The sequence below is a fragment of the Ictalurus punctatus genome, chromosome 17 (assembly GCF_001660625.3).
Source record: "Ictalurus punctatus breed USDA103 chromosome 17, Coco_2.0, whole genome shotgun sequence".
Lineage (NCBI taxonomy): Eukaryota > Metazoa > Chordata > Actinopteri > Siluriformes > Ictaluridae > Ictalurus > Ictalurus punctatus.
Genome location: NC_030432.2, coordinates 2140895 through 2158394, shown reverse-complemented (window position 1 = coordinate 2158394; position 17500 = coordinate 2140895). Strand labels below are relative to the sequence as shown.

General features: G+C 37.9%; 1 protein-coding gene across 3 annotated transcripts in view; it reads right to left on the bottom strand.

The window, feature by feature from the left end:
* Positions 1–17500, bottom strand: part of LOC108277853 (mitogen-activated protein kinase kinase kinase kinase 5) — a 39083-nt gene that overhangs the window by 18172 nt on the left and 3411 nt on the right. Inside the window, exons 1-6 of one of the 3 annotated variants that reach the window (XM_017490837.3) lie at positions 15703–15741; positions 5749–5806; positions 5316–5406; positions 3323–3387; positions 1066–1121; positions 612–659 (exon numbers count right to left, since the gene is read on the bottom strand). In XM_017490837.3, the coding sequence (XP_017346326.1) occupies positions 612–659; positions 1066–1121; positions 3323–3387; positions 5316–5406; positions 5749–5806; positions 15703–15726 (342 nt within the window). In that variant the 5' untranslated portion in view covers positions 15727–15741. Of the gene's footprint in view, positions 1–611; positions 660–1065; positions 1122–3322; positions 3388–4224; positions 4249–5315; positions 5407–5748; positions 5807–15702; positions 15742–17500 lie in introns of those variants that run through there. The other 2 variants (XM_017490836.3, XM_053687202.1) reach the window with 2 other exon arrangements.

Below are 17500 nucleotides of genomic sequence, written 5' to 3'. Positions count from 1 at the left end.
CTTATTACCACACATATCGGGTCTATCGTTAGAGGATCCTCATCATATAAACTGATATGGAGAATATACATTATCTCAGTCTGTTAAAGAATTCAGTGATTAACTGTCAGTTTGTTGGTTTAAGCAACCAAGCATCCGTACAGAAAGGAATAGCAACTGACACAACGTTGTTACTTGACTACGTTAGCGAGCTAGGCAGCTTGTTAGCTAGCAAACACTTGTATCTAAAGCTAATAAAATGCAGTTTCTGGTTATGCTAATTCTATTAGCGAGTTAGTATAAGTTTGTTTGTGTTGTATTTATTGATTGTAAATCACCAAGGAATACTGTATGCTTTAGCTAGATTGTTCTAAGCATGTTCCTGACGAGGGCTTATTGAAGACGGTTCTGAACCAGGACAGTACTGAGGACAGCTTGGCACACCCAAGCTGGTAAACATTCCATCTTTGTAACTCATTGTGCCACTGAGATTATTTCAAATTTTGTAACCAGTATTAGTTACATTTGTGTTTAGCACCAAGTTTCCAAAGATTGAGAATGAATTCAGTAAAACAAAGCAAATATGTCAAATTCAGTGCAGTATCCTGAAAAATATTTCGGCATTGATGTACCTTGATGTCTCTGTGTATCTTCTTCTGGCCATGCAGGTAATCTAACCCCTGTTAAAAAAAAAAAAAAAAAAAAAAAAAGAAAGAAAGAACAAAGAGTCAGGTCAGGATTGCGGATTTTGGATCAGTTATAGTTGAAATATCCATCTTATAGTGACCTGCAAATGCAAAACACATTAACAAAACACAAAGACAAAACAAAAAAAAAGAAACCAAAAATGCATTAACATTAAGTCAAAACAGAAAAGGGGCGTGTCCTCATCGAACATCACATGCTCGTTGCCAACTGGACACTGCACTTTTTCAATTTGTTATCTAGTTGATCTAGGAAAAACCATTTAATGCGAACGCACGTACGTTACTAGAGTGAAGAATCATTTGTTCTTCGAACTACTCATACTCATATTTATGACGTGCGAAGTTGACAGCGAATGAGTGCCGATGTGTTTGACCTCACCTGTAGCATCTCGCGACACACGTATGCAATCTGTGGCTCTGAAAGAGGGCCAGTCACTGTGAAAGAGAGAAAGAGAGATAAATACAAGGCCCGAGTGATGGCAGAAAGAGAGCATGAGATGATTGACATAGCAGATCACAGGGCTTAAGAATTTCGACCAAAACTGATTTAAAAACTTGTTTTATCTGTGGAGATGTGAGGTGCTTGGGATACCATTGTACATACATGCCCATAATGGTACTTCTAATAAATATTTTAACCGACCTAGCACTGTCTCTCCAAAATTTCTCCAAAATTGGTCTTCAGTTTGGTTGAGTGTGAAGCTCATAGCATATTAATTTCATTATTTTCATCAAACCATTCAGTGAGCCCTTGTGCCCTGTGGAATGGGTTTGGGGTCATCCTGATAGAGACCACGCCCATCAGGGTGGAAATCTCAGAAGATCCTTGGATTCTGGAACCGAAAAAGTCTCGCCTTGTTATCGGGAGATTGCCAGGTCAAATCCTGAGGATGCCACATCCTTCCAAGATTAGCAGTCCCAGAGAGCAAAACAGGCCCCATACTATATGGCTGGGAGGGATGGAGTTAGTCTCTCTCCCCTGTCAATCAGAGCATCACTAGCCAACCATGGCACCAATTCAATTCAATTCAATTTTATTTGTATAGTGCTTTTTACAATGGTCATTGTCTCAAAGCAGCTTTACAGAAACATATAAACACAGGATACAGATTATAAATGCGTGAATGTATCCCAATTGAGCAAGCCAGTGGTGATGGTGGTGAGGAAAAACTCCCTAAGATGTTTCATGGAAGAAACCTTGAGAGGAACCAGACTCAGAAGGGAACCCGTCCTCATCTGGGTAACAACGGATAGTGTAAAAGTAAAGGAAAGTTCATTATAGTTTTTGTCAAGTCTGTTTGTTCAACTAGTCCACTGTTCAAAGGAGACCCGCGTGCAAAACTACATGTTGTAATTGCTGCATATTAGCTTATGTATGTGGAAGAGGGCAGATAGTGCTTTCCTGTGCTAGCTGTAACCAGTTGGTAGCTATCATATGATATGGCAGAACTAGCTAGTGGGTGGGACTGGATAAATGCCTTTAAGTGGCCAAGTGGACCCAGACTATGCCAGCAAAAATAAATAAATGTCCCCACAGCATAAAAGATAACGGTTTTTCCTTTAATTTCTCACCCATTTGTAGTCTCTACAGAAGCCTTACATTCCAATACTGTTTTTGTTGACTTGATCTCAAAACTTGGATGTGTAAATTAGCAACATGGCACTAGAAACACTTGCTAACTCTCCACCATGCAGGAAAAACAGCGTAGCTGAAATGATGTTTTTTAGCTTCTCACCCAGTTCTTTTGCTTCAAATTGTGTCGAGAGTCATATTTATTAATAACAGCATCTGTCATGTGTAGGTGGAGGAGGATAGTAGGTTGTAGAAACCACATAGATACATTTATATAGTGCTTTTCTAGACACTCAAAGCACTTTACATATTATCGGAATGGGGGTCTTCTCAACCATCACTAGTGTGTAGCATCCACCTAGATGATGCGATGGCAGCCATAGTGCACCAGAACATCCACCAGAGGAGAGGAGAGTGATGTAACCAATTCAGAGATGAGGATTACTAGGGAGCCATGATAGAGAAGGACCAATGGGGAATTTCACTACTCCTACTCTTTTAATAAGCGTCCTGGGATTTTTAATGACCACAGTGAGTCAGGACCTCAGTTTAACGTCTCATCTGAAAGACAGTGCTGTTTTTACAGTATAGTGCCCCTATCAATTTTCTCAGGTATTAGGACCTACACAGACCACGGGGTGAGCACCCCCTACTGCCCTCACTAATACCACTTCCAGCAGCAACCTTAGTTTTCCACAGGAGGTCTCCCATCCAGGGTCTGGCCAGGCTCAACCCTGCTTAGCTTCAGTGGGAAAACCAGGCGAGAACTTTAGGGAGATATGGCTCTGGTGTATCAGGTGACAAATATGAGCAAATTAAATGTTAAGACTTATCCACTGTTTTTAGAATTTTAATGATAAAGTCCATAAATTCTGGGTAGGTTATCCAATGGTTATCTACAGTAAGAAATCTGACTTGGGTTGACAATGAAACCAAGTGAAGGGCAGTGAAACAACCCGTAACATGGAGGCGAAACTGGGTGAAACTAAAACATTCAGAGAAAAAAGGGAAGTTGATGAGAACTTAAAAACAAAACAAAAACGTCACAATAGATTTTACCTACCATGGTAGATATCCTGTAAGGAGCCCCCTCCACAGTACTCCATACAGATCCAGAGTTTATTTGACCTACAACACACACAAATACAAATGCATCTGTCTAATTTCTATACACGTAATGCATCTATACATGGCAGGGGTTCATATTAAATGTCTTTCAACACTGAACACTCAATTTCAATGATATCTTTGTGTAGCAAATGCAGCAAAAGGTTTAGTTTACGGTCTTGCACTGTATGTATGGTATTTGGGAAGCTTCAAAATTTGTTCATTTTAATGCCTTGGCTTAGATCTTTCTAAATTTAATAAATGTTTCTCAATTACCAACACAAATATGTTCTTTTATCAGATAATATAACATAACGCCTGAAATTCAGTGGAGATTCATCTATCAACACAGAGCACTTTTAAATCCATAGACAGGTAACAAACTTACAAATAGTACTGTGCTAACTAAAGCTTTATATGATGTCAGGTACCTCCGGGGCTATGCTTCACTTTTAGGAGGTAGAAAACATAAATCCTGAGACTGCCTGAATGCGACTGTTTGGTCCTTGTGCAAGATCCTTAATTATTAATATTATTATCAAAGACCTTAACCATCAACTGACTTGACTGTAGTGCTATAGGTTTGGGACGGGTTTTGCCACACAGAATACAAGTGTCTGGGAAATACATAATATAAATCATGTTCTAGAAGGGCACAACTTACCAATTACCTTTGAAATAATCAAATTTCCTGCTCAAATATACCAGGCCACCTTCAAAAAGCTCTTTATGAACTGTGTGGGTTATGCTAGAATAATGAAACAATAAAACCATGAATATCCTGTATTGGGCAAAGCTAGAAATTGTTCTTTGACCCAAAGGTAGCCACAAAAGTTTTTGTCATTATACCTTTTATACCTTAACTAGAGGAGTTACCATGGGAGTTCCCATTCCTGCTGTTCTAGAAGGAATTAGTTCCCATCCTACCCACTCCCTCAGACTCTGTTGACAAATCCCACTCAATCCTGCAAACACACTTGACCAATCCCAACATCTCCCTCAAACACTCTTGACCAATCCTACCCACTCTGATAAACACTCTTGTCCAATCCCACCAAGCACCTCAAACACTCTTGGCTAATCCTACCCACTCTCATAAACACTTATGACCAATTCCACCCACTCCTGCAAACACTCTTGATCAATCCCACCAACTCCCTCAAACATTTGACCAATACCACCCACTCCTGCATACGCTCATGACCAATCCCACCAACTCCCTCAAACATTTGACCAATCCCACCCACTCCTGCAAACACTCATGACCAATCCCACCAACTCCCTCAAACATTTGACCAATCCCACCCACTCCTGCAAACACTCTTGACCAATCATTCCTGCTCTTGCACTTTTTTGTTTGTACCTGCTTACAATCTTTTATGACTAACTTATTTGGTTCTATTTCTCAAAAAAACAAACAAATTAGGGTAGTGTGGTTGTGGCATGGCATGTACCATTGCCACGTCACAGTTCCAGGGTCCCCCAGTTCGATCCTGACCTTGGGTTACGGTCTGTGTGGAGCTCCATACGTTCTCCTCGTGTCTATGTGGATTTTCTCTGGGTTCTCTGGACAAGCTGGTAGGCCGACTGGCTATGCTGAATTGTCTCTACATGTGAATGAGTGTGTGAACGTGTGTGCATGGTCCCTTTTGATGGACTGGCTTCTCATTCAGGGTGCATTCCTGCCTCATACCCTGTGTGCCAGGGAAAGGTTCTCAACTCTGACCAGGTAAAGTGTTTACTGAAGATTAAAGCGTAAGCATCCTATAGGCTCTCATTTTATATGGCTTCTCCTGACAGTAAGAAAGTTTTTTTTTTAAAACACCCACTCCTGCAAATTTTTTGTTGGGTCCTGTGATATTCCAGTCTCAAAGCACACCTCTACTTTAAACGAACAATAATATAAGGAACCGTTTCTGGTTATACAAAGTTTCCTTCCAGTCTCTGACCTGATGTAGCTGCCATAGTAGGCCACAATGTTGCTGTGCTTACAGCTCTTCACCATCACGATTTCCTGCTGGATCACCGAGAAATCATCCTCTGAGAGAAGAGAAGGAAACAAAATCCAATCAACAAGAGGACAAGGGTATACACTGTATCTCTAGAACAAGGGCTGTCCATACCAAACTTTTTGGAATTCCATGCAATGGATTTTTTTTTTTTTATCACTCCCCAGATTCCGCTCGTTACTTCATACTGTACTTACCTCATATATTATCATTTTGAATAAATTTACATTATTGCGTGTAGGGGATTTTAAACGTTACAATCCACTAATGCATGTCATATTCAAATCACTAGTTGCTGAATAAACTTCTACAGTGTTCATTTGAGTCACTGTAAATGTAATTTCCATACTAGTTCTCTCAAAAATTCCCTTACCAGGTTCCATCTTGATTATCTTTATGGCAGCCATTTCTCCTGTCTGTTTATTCCGGGCCTGAGGACACACACAAATACAGATACATAGTCATAATTAGGAAATGTTTTTAGATGTATGGGGTTACTCATCGTTCACAGGGGTAGATCACCACTTACGGTTCTTTGCCAGTAACTGTACGATTTTATACTATTCACTACATCAGAAGTAAAAAAAAAAAAAATTGACAGACTAAGCTCATGTTGTGACACAATGTTGAGTTTTCCATGCAAGTTGCATTAGCAGCCAATGCTAAGTATAATTTGTGGTCATATGTAGTCTTCTTTAGCAATTTACCAACACATCTGAGGTAAATGATGATATTTCTGGTGACTGTTTCTTGTTTCCACTGTCACTGTGTCTTTACATTGTCTTTACAACTGACATGGTTGCATAATAGCTTGCTAAATGTGTAATTTTGGTCATGTGGAGTCTTTTGTTAGCAATTTACCAGAACATCTGAGGTAAATATTGATATTTCTGGTGGTCATATCTCATTTCAACTGTCACTGTGTCTTTAGAAAGTTAGTATAAAGGACATAATTGCTATATTATAGCTTGTTGTAGTCATTAGCCAGCTTATACTCAGTGGATATACTTCCCAGCTGCCTAGCAACAATGTCTGTAACCACTTTCCTACGTTGTAACAGTATCATACACTGAATCTGTGTTTCATTGCCTGTTTCCTTTGTTTATAGTCTGTTTGCAAGTTTAGTTCCACTATTTCTCTGGTATGTCCTGGTTTTGCCTACCTGCACACCCTTTTAATATGGAGCATGGTCTTGGACAAGCTGAATAAAAAGCATATGAGTTTATATTCTTTTACTTCAGGGTGAAGTTTTGTGAAATAAAATAAAGCCATTGTTTAGTGTGCATGCTATCTTATGATGACGTTTTGTTTGTCATACAAAACAAAAATCACCCAAACTGTTTTCTTCTGTTTAGATTATAGAAAAATGATAGATTTCAGAACATATTCCGTTCAATTAAAAAGTTCTCACGGAACGACGACTCGATTTCTGTAATCATAATTTGTTTGAAAAACAATCATATTTGTAAGAGATGACGTTTTCACCATCAGCGTAACCGAACAGTGATGGTGACGGACCACATGCACACCCACTGTTGTTCGAGTTAAAAATAGGTGTTTGACTTTAAGAGTGGAAAAATGAAGTAGTTGGGCCGCGGGACGAGGTCGGAGAGTATTGGGGGTTAACCATGACTTAAAAATAGATACAGAGATGAGAATGGCCTACAAACAAACAAACACACACATAAACAGTGACTTTTTGACAAACAAGAGGGAAATGTCAGACAATTATGATGACAGCATGACATGACGTGCGTCAGTGTCCGCAGTAACACGTCACTTACGTAGCAGCTCTGAAAAACAACGAAATATTCCAAAAGTGTTTTTTTCAATTCCAAGTGATGCAGTAACACTTAGTCATATATCACTCAAATGTAATTTAGGGCTTTGTTTAACTGCATTACAGTTACGGGACATCTCGTTGTGTTTTGTAGATGCGTCGGTCTTGTCAGTAATAATAATAATAATATGAGAAAGAGTAATGTTTTCAATGTTTTTCGAGATGGCTCCCCCATTAATGGAAGCAGCTTGAGGCAGATATTAAGAATTTAGCTAAAATAAGCTGAGGTAAGTTATGTTAGCCTCGTAGCTCCATAGCAGAATTAAGTAGATAAAGGCGATCACATGCTAAGCACATCTTCAATTAGTTGTATACGAATGGTCTGGTTTTTTTTTTTTTTTTCATAAACAGGACTGAGTAAACCACAAGAGGACATGTTTTGCAGGTCAGGCTACACTTGTTAAAGGTCAGGACAGAGGAGTTTATTCTGCTGAACAGATAGAAGAGAAAAAAAGTCGACAACAGATTCTCTCTCGCATCAGAAAGAGGGTTACGTTTTGGTATCACGCTTGGTATTCCGTGCTCTTATTTCCAACGCCGCCTTTTCTCCCGTCCATTTTACTTACACTAACCCTAACCCTAACCCTAGCGCTGTTGAATTCTTCATTCTGATTGGCCAGACCGTGCTTTCTATAACAAGAGCTGGTAATCACAAGTTTATATTAATGCACTCCTAATTTGATTGTAACTGAAAACTCATAGTATGGTGCACGCTGAACAAATCATGAAAAATGCTGTAACAGTCAGAGGTAACTGTAGCAGCAACTGTAGATGAAGCTTTGTGGTTTCTCTGTAACATGACAAGCTGGGGGGGGGTGTTGTCTGATTAGTTTCAAGTGAGAGAAAACAGGAAGCTGGTGATAGAAGGAATAATTATAGCTGCTATAACATAAGTGATGCTGCATTTTTTGCGGACGGTCTACAAAACTGAACGTAACTAGAAATGGGTAAAAGTTTGATGTCTCGTTCATTAATTATTTAAAATCACCAGGAAAACGCTGTTGAAGGTATAATGTGCAGTTTTACAGTATAATGCAGCTATAAATGATTTGCATGTACATGTGAATCCTCAAGTAACTGGAAAATAGTACTAAGAATATGCACTATAAAAATATATAAAAACGCTAATTTTATCGATCTAATTATGATCCAAATATGGGGCAGATAGAAATATCAGAATATCTACTGTTTTTGGTTAATTCTGTATTTTTAATTCATGAAGAACAAGAACATATAGCGATACTAAAGTAGCTATGTACTTATTTTTGCCTTGTTAAATCGTTTACTGACATAAAAGCATATCAAATACATACATCACAAATCAGGAGCTCGACTTACGTGGAAACTCCAACTAGCCAGCATAGATTCATACAGCGTAAATTAACATTAAGTATTAAGTATTACGTTTAATAAACCTATTATGCGTTTGTTCGGATTTAGAAATGAATATGTTTAAATAAAGGCATCATGATGAATTTAAAACAATATTTTAATCCATGTCATATTAATACACTTAAGTACTGTGTTAATTACGCTTGAATACTTAGTAGGTACCCATGTGTGTAATGTTTGTATTTATCACATTTATCTTCAATTAACAGATATATACAATACGTGGAATTAGCATGTTAATGAAGCTACTAATGTAGGTAGCTTGGTAGTTTTTGAGTATTTATTTAGGTCAGAGGTTCGAAGCTAAGCTGTGATAAAAGATTGTATGCATGAATATGCAATATGTAATAGAATTAGTACGGATTTAAGCTTGCCAGTACATCGCTAAAATGGCATGTAATTAGTGCATAATCATGGTTCATTGCATTCGTTTGCAGTAATGATTAATTAGCACATAATGAAACATGAATTAACTTAGGATGGGTTAGTTCATATGCAGACAAGTTTTCCAACGTTTTGTAGTCTATATTACTGACTAATTAGTGCGCGCGTTTTGATCTAATTAGCATGCATTTCTATGTGACGAGCAACTGAACTTAAAACGACTTTTAAAGCATGAAGGTGAAGGTATCAGTTTAGGCATCAAAGGTTGAATTTAGGCTTGACCTTAACTTCTTTAAGGATAAGAGACACGTGGGTAGAGAGAGAGAGACAGAGGCAGAGAGAGAGGGGGGGGGGTATATATAGGCTTGTTGTAGATTATAATCTCACTTCTGTATTTCTATTTTCCCTCTACAAAGAGCACCTGTTGATTCACACGCACACACACACACATACACACACAAGTTAACCATGATTATGTTTTGATTGACAGTTATAATAAATGTATATCTAATATACAATAAGACATAAAGCCAATTTAATATACAGTGTATTTATGTCATTAGTAAAAAATTAAGGTTTAATTAAGCCATTCTGCATTAACTAGTTTAAGTAATTAGTAAAACTAATATTCATTTTAATATTATTTAGCATGCATTTATATCTTATATGTTTTTGGTAACTATGTAAAAGCCTTTGTATTGAGATTTATTCTGTAAATTAATTCACACGGCTAACTTTTAATAAAATTGGCACGCCTTTCAGGTGAAACTTTTAAGAAACTCATTAGCATTATTACCTTGAACTTAGCATGCAAGCATTTATGCTAGCATATTAGTAAAGTAATAGCTAATGAATATTCGTAAAGATAATTTAATGAACATTTCATATTTATGTGGTGAAACGTTATCTAAAATACATTGTCGTTGTAGCTCCAGTGCGGCATGAGAATCAAACGTCCACTTCGTTCGGGTAAATTGTGTAAAATCAGAATTAAAAAAAAAAAAGTATGTATTTATTTTTAGTTAAACTATTTCTTTAATCTTAAAGTAAAGAAACTTATTGTAAACTAAATTTGCACATATTGTATTACGCATTGGCCTCTTTAAAAAAAAAAATAATCATACAAATAATTCCAACACAAAGTTCTTTCTACATAAATCATAGTTTGTGTTGTTTACTCAAAACTGAACTCTGTGGGCGACGGAGAGATTATGGTTTGCCGTGTAGGTGGAGGGAGACGCGTACATCACACTGCATCCCACTATAGGTGTTTCCTTCTGCACACACACACACACACACACACACACACACACACACGTCTTTGTTACCTCTCACTCACCTCTACCCCTCTTCATACTTACATTCCCATGTCTGTACTTTGAATAAAAGTGAACTGAAATCACACATGCTTGCAGGCCTCGTAAGTTTCACTTGGACACTCAGATATTCACAATGGCTTCCTGTATCTCAGATGTAGCTCAGCTAATAAACGAAGACGTGTTTTGGTGTGTGACGTTTGCTCTGGTTTGGCTCTGGAGTCAGTGTTATTGTTAATGTAGCCGATACATAGAGAGTAAATATAGCTGATCTGTAAAGAAGCTACCAGTTTAGCAAACTGCACGTCTAAATCGTCACCTCCAAAGACATCCTTTGAGATGTTTAATGAAAGAACAGAACATAAACCGGCATTCGAAGAAAAAAAAAACAAAGAAATCAACGAAACAAACGCGAAATATATAATCGTCCGAATCACTTTTAACGTTCAATTCTGTCTGCAAGCTTTAGGCCACGCCTCCTGGCTGAGTCTGATGCTGGTGTGCTGAGGAAGTAAGTCAGTAGCTTCAAGATGGGGCTACAAGTGTTCTGAGCTTGTTTAGTTCTTTAAGATAGATAATAACCTGTTACGTAGTGTCAGAAACTACATCAACATGTCAGTTTCACACGCTAAACACCTCTACAAAACAGTTTAAGGTAGATTTGGTGCAACCAAGTTACAGCTGGATAAACACAAACTGGTGGCTACTAACGTCTTCAAATGTGTTCATTGTCTTCACTAGCAGCTTCTATATGCAGTTCACACTTTTGTGGTATTCTCAACTGTTTTTCAATATGGCAGGTCCCATGAAAGTTTTCTTAGCAGTTGGTGCTCATTTTTTCATAATGTTGACATAATTTTAGTCACAGTGGTCTTTTCTTAGGAATTTGGGGGAAATCTGAGGGTAATTTTGATATTCCCAAATGGTTGGATCTCATTTTCATTGTTCTTAATAAACATGGCTACATGCCAGCTAGCTACAAATTTCTTTTGTACATAGTCTTTAACCCATATATCTGAGAGAAATATTTGAGAGTTGAGATTAATATTTGTGACAATTTCACTAATATTTTCAGTCATTTCTACTGTCACTTTTCCATTACATTGTTCTCAAATGAGTAAATAGCAACATGGCAGCCTTGTCATTTTAGCCATTTAGAGACTTAGCAATTTACACATCTTAGCCAGATGTTGATATTTCAGTGTCTCATTTCCTCTGTCACTGTGTCTCTGCATTGTCACTGTAAACAAATTGACTACATAGCAGCTAGCAAAATTTTTATATATAAGGTCATATAAGGTCTTTTCTTAGCAGTTTAATAACACATCTGAGGAAAATGTGTCATTTCCATTGTCACGTTGCTATTACATCGTTCTCAAATGACTAAATGGTGACATGTCAGCTTGCTAAAACTGTAATTTTAGTCATATGAGGTCTTTTCTTAGCAATTTAGCAACACATCTCAGATAAATGTTGGTATTCCTGACAATTATGTATCACATATACTGTCATTGTGTTTTTTTCTGTGTTGTTCTTTTAAGAATTATAAGCCAGTTAGGTTCCAGCTAGTTAGAATTGTAAGGGTATGTTGGTGTTGATGTTGCTCAGAGTTTTTTTCTTAGTAATTTACCAGCACATCAGAGGGGAATTAAATAATGTTCGTAATATTCTTTCGAATTCATCAACATATCCGAGGGAAATGTTGATATTTCTGATGATTTTGAGTCATTTCCAATTGTCACTGTTCTTTTACATTGTCGTCATAAATGACTGGATACATTCAAGGTAGCTAAAATTGTTATTTCAATCATACAATGACTTTTCTTACTGATTCAGTGACACATCTGAGAGAAAAGTTGACATTCTAGACATTTTCATAGTATTTCCACTGTCACTTTACTATTACTATCCACTGTCACCTTGCTAAAATTGTCATTTTAGTCATATGAGGTCTTTTCGTAGCAATTTACCAACACATCTGAGAGAAATGTTGATATTCCTGACAGTTTTGTCTCATTCCTGTTGTCACTGTCACGTTACATTGTGCATAAATGAGACTTTCTGGCTACATGATAGCTAGCTAAATCATTTACTCTTTTGTAGTAACAGTAAGGAGTCATTGGGCATCCGTATTGCCAAATCGCCTAGGAACACTCAAGTCTCATGACTTTAACCATTTGAACAGCGAGCGTCGTGTGTCTTTGACATCCTATTAGCTTTTACCTTAAGTATGAATTTAAGCATCATCTGGTGCACCAAGGCCTATTTTGGCACTCACCGTACGTGTAATTCTAGGGCAGCTTTAAAGGAGATCATCCTGTGATGATATCAGCTCTTTTCCTATCTATTTGAGATGTAAGATACCCGCCACATGTGTACAACCTCGGCTCAGATCAAAAACATCTCCGTTTTCACACTATTACTTACTAGACTTGGCAATCATCCATGCACAGAAAATTCGCCCCTCCCTACGCCAACACATAACATCATGTGCTTCTACTTCATCTCAGAATGCAAATTCTAACATTTGTAAGGTTTATGGTCAAATCAGGTTCTGTAGTAGGTTAAACAGTTTATCATTCTTCTCGGTCTCTCTCTCTCTGGGGAGGAAAAGGTCCCACATCCCCTCATTTGCATTTTGCACACTGCTTTAACACAACAAAGCTCCTAAAGAGGTTGAAAGAAAGAAGTGAGACTACAGAACATGTCACCTACTTGTATAATAGGCTTTTTGTCGTTCTTCTTGGTTGGAGGTGATACTAGACTCACGATTGTTGTATCTATACATAAAAGGAGGTTATTCACTAATGTAGTCAGTATTAGTAGCAGGCTAAAATTCTGAATGTCCAAAACAGGGTATCACAATCCCAATAGAAGCTTGTAAATTATATATGAATTTGAATGATAACGGTTAGGGTAAGTAGAACTGACCTCAAACATTTATTTGGCGTCCATTTTAGATCATTTGAGTCAAACAGATCAACGAGCTTGCTTAAAAGACTAACATTTTCACCAGAGGTGTTTTCCCTACATGGTTCTCACATAAACCCAAACATTTGACCATCCCAAACCACACACCTTATTCACTATTTATATAAACACTAATACAAACTTCTCACTATCGTTAGTTCACTGTGGACGTGTCCCAAACCACACAATGCACGTGTAGTGGATGAGTAACGTTGGCAAGTATTAAATTCAGTTCGACTGAAGGGCTACAAATTCTACAAAAGACTGATATCTTTTGTAAACTTTTCTGGCTACAAGGTTCAGCATCGTGAATCTGATTAGCTCTCCTCACTTCCGTGTTTCTCTTCCTCTGTTTTGCAGTGGGCAAACTACTGAACACAGCAAGTTTTTTTTGGAACAGGATGTAGTCATAAAACTGAAAGAAAGTTCATAGACTGTTCATTTTTTTTTTACATTCTAAAAATGTTTGAAGCAAATTCGGATAGAGATCTATGACAGGATCTATAACAATTTCCCAGACTAAACAACCCTTTTCATTATATAGGCCAAATAAACGCCATCGCCAGTATCTCCTGATCATCACTTCAATGTGGTCGTGTCCCAACCACATTAAAACATTTGATGATTCCCACATAAAACATATAAAGGTTAGGGTTACTGACCCACACATCTTCCTTTTTCTCTGCCCTTCTTTTTCTCTGATATTTATCCCCCAGACCTCTGCATTTCCTCCTACCTTCATCAACACTTTCAGCTTAATCATTTCCTCAGTAAACTGCTAGATTCTCTACACGTTACATGGAGTGCTAGTTAGCCTGTTCAAGCTAGCACTTTATCGATGTGGATTGATCCGAGTGTTGCAGTGGGTGTCCTGCAATTATACATCTTCTGTATCCTGATAATTATTTAAGTAAATATAAAATATTCAAGCTTGCAGAGTGGGCTGTTCTTCATAGCTGTGTGCCAGGTTGGGAAGAGGAATAGAGAAAAAAGCATCTGAACAAACTGTATATATATATATTTAAAAACCTTCTCAGGAAGACACAGTCAGCAGTGAGACGAAACAAGGACACTTCAGAAGCCATAATAAAAAGGTGAATAAAGGATAAACTTAGTTCACTTAGTTGGTGCAAATCAGACTTCAGGCAGACTTCAGGTGTTTCTGGAAAAGCTCGTCATGTCACAATGTTCAATAGTTTATTTTCCAGCTGGGAAAAAGATACATGGATGTGAGGAGAGCTAGAGAAGGTCCTGAAGCTTGTTGCCAGAAAAGTGCAGAATAGATACCAGACTCTCATCTGAGGCTGTGATTAATCTGGTTTTATTTCTTGCCATTGGCATTCATTTAATACGCAGTTTAATGAGAACAGTCCAGGCGCACCTTTATCTAATGTAAAAGAGTCCATTTCGTGCAAATTTATGAATTCAGGCTTGTTATGATGAAGTAGTGATGAATACCGTAAGAGAGGGAATCAGGTAAACCTGCTTTACATGTAAAGGTATCCTTTAATAAATTCGATTTATTGCAAATTTTGAATATATAATTATGTCCAAACCTGTATTTGGGTTGGACATAATTTGGGTTGGACTTTTGCAAGCCTGTAAAATGGCACCGTCACATGGACATGTCCCAACCCACACACCATGTTCAATATACTGGTCACAGAAACACTGTGGATGTGTCGCAAACCACTCAAACTATCCTAGTGCAAATATCGTCCACACGGCCACAACATCTCACTGTCGACGTGTCCCAAACAACATGTCCTATTCGCTATATTGGCCACATAAACACCATCACAAACGTCCCACTATGGTCAGTCCACTCTGGATGTGTCCCAAACCACATGGACTATTCTTTATATAAACGACACAGACATACTGATCAGTCCACTCTGGACGTATCTCAAACCACATGGACTATTCTTTATATAAACTACACAGACATACTGATCAGTCCACTCTGGATGTGTCCCAAACCACATGGACTATTCTTTATATAAACCACACAGACATACTGATCAGTCCATTCTGGACGTGTCCCAAACCACATGGACTATTCTTTATATAAACCACACAGACATACTGATCAGTCCATTCTGGACGTGTCCCAAACCACATGGACTATTCTTTATATAAACTACACAGACATACTGATCAGTCCACTCTGGATGTGTCCCAAACCACACATCATATTTACTATACTATTTGCATTTTGTTTTGTGAATGTGTGGTGGATTGTGGGATTACAGATTATCAAGGGTACAGCCTGCATTTTACTGTGAATTGGTGGTGGTATGTTTGGTTTCTTTTTGTCAACATGACCTTTGCATATTGCTATTTATGAAATTGCACCCAACCAACCCACAACTGATTTAGCAAAAGAGGAACTTGAGGTTCTAACAGTAATTGTTTGCCATCTTACATTTGGTCTCACTGCTGTATGCATGGTTTTTCTTGCCTTCACCGCTTGACTCTTCACCAGTTATCCAGGCCGCTTAAGTTTTCCTACGAATGTGGAAGTGCATGAATCATTTGGGCTTTCTGTTTGCTGTTTCTCAGAATTCACTGTTTACCTGCACAGGTGTGCATTGCACAATGACAGTTTCCTGTCAACCTCATACACACACACACACACACACACACACACACACACACAGAAAGAGAGAGAAAACCCACAACTCTAAACCACTTCTTTCTAACTTCAGTCCTAAACTCTAATTCTAAAGCCTTCAATCTAATCCTAATCTCAAATCCCAAATTCTCACCCCAATCCTGAACTTTAACTAAAGCCTAGCTCTAATCCTAAAACACACTGTAATTCTAAAGACTAATGCTAATCCTAAACTTTAATCCTAAACTCTGACTCCTAAGGGATCCTAAATCATAATGCTAAAGCCTAATCCCAAGTCCAAACTCTGATATTAAACTCTAATCCTAAAGGCTAACTCTAATCCTAAACTTTAATCCTAAAGCCACACTCTATTCCTAAAATCTAACTCCTAAATCCTAAAGCCTAATTGCAATCCGAAATCATGACTCTATCTGCTAACTTTAACCCCTTGTTCTAACACTTTACTATAATCTTAAACCCTAACTCAAACCCTTAAATTCTAACCCCTAATTCTACTCCTAAACCCTACTTTTAAAATAAGAGATCAAATTCTAAATTCTCATTTTTAACTCCTTAATGTAACCCTAAACCTAAACCCTACTTCTAAACCTAGAACATTATTTAACCCCAACAGCAAACCTTAAACCATAACTTTAACTACTAACTCTAAAAAGTTTCCTTTCAAACCTTAATTCTAATCTTAAATCCCTAACTCTATCAGTAAAACCTAACTCAAAACATAACACTAATTCTAAACCCTAACTCTAATGTCTAATTCTAACGCACACTCATGAACACATATCACCCACACTCCTTGGTGTGTTGTGACTAGCAGAATCTTCAACATACCCTGTGTACCAGCTCACACATCAAATCACATATTTCCCTCTGTCTCACACACACTCACACACACTCACACACACACACACACACACACAGGGTTTTCAGGTGTGACCAACATGAGCACCCCACTCACACACAGAGGCCTTAGAGGGGAGTCAGAGGGGCTAAAAAGTACCTAGAGTTCAGTTCTAGACTAAAGTTTCCATCTAAAGGAATTCTGGAGGTTGACTCCCCCCATATACTGGTATAATGGAACAGTCCGGCATGTAGGAAGATTCCCCATACACCATGCGTGAGGGAAAAATGTGTAGTAGAATTCATTCTAACAGTTTGAACAAGCAGTGGTGGTCAAGAACAAGATGGTGGTTGCTTTAGAGTGGCTGTGAGCATTTATTATCTAAAACATCATGGGTCCAAACACTAATTTCGGTTGAGCTATTTAGAGCAAGATGTAGTCACATGACGGAAAAGTAGTCCACAGCATCACAAGTTTAAGATTAAAATGGCGAGTAAACAGTATACTCTCAAGAGTTTGCATCATGTTCTGGGAAAATCCCATTCAATTCAATTGGTATTTATAGAAATAAATCAAAGTCTGTGATTGGACAGCTGCAGCGTCAGCATCCAAGTAGGTGCTTCTTGGCTGTATTTCGGTCCCAGACTCTCTAGCGAATGTTAGAAGTCTGTCGGGAGAAATTCTTGGCTAGTTAGTTCTAGTGCACAGGCACAATTTCACATAGCAAGAAATGGTGTGACGGTTAGTAAC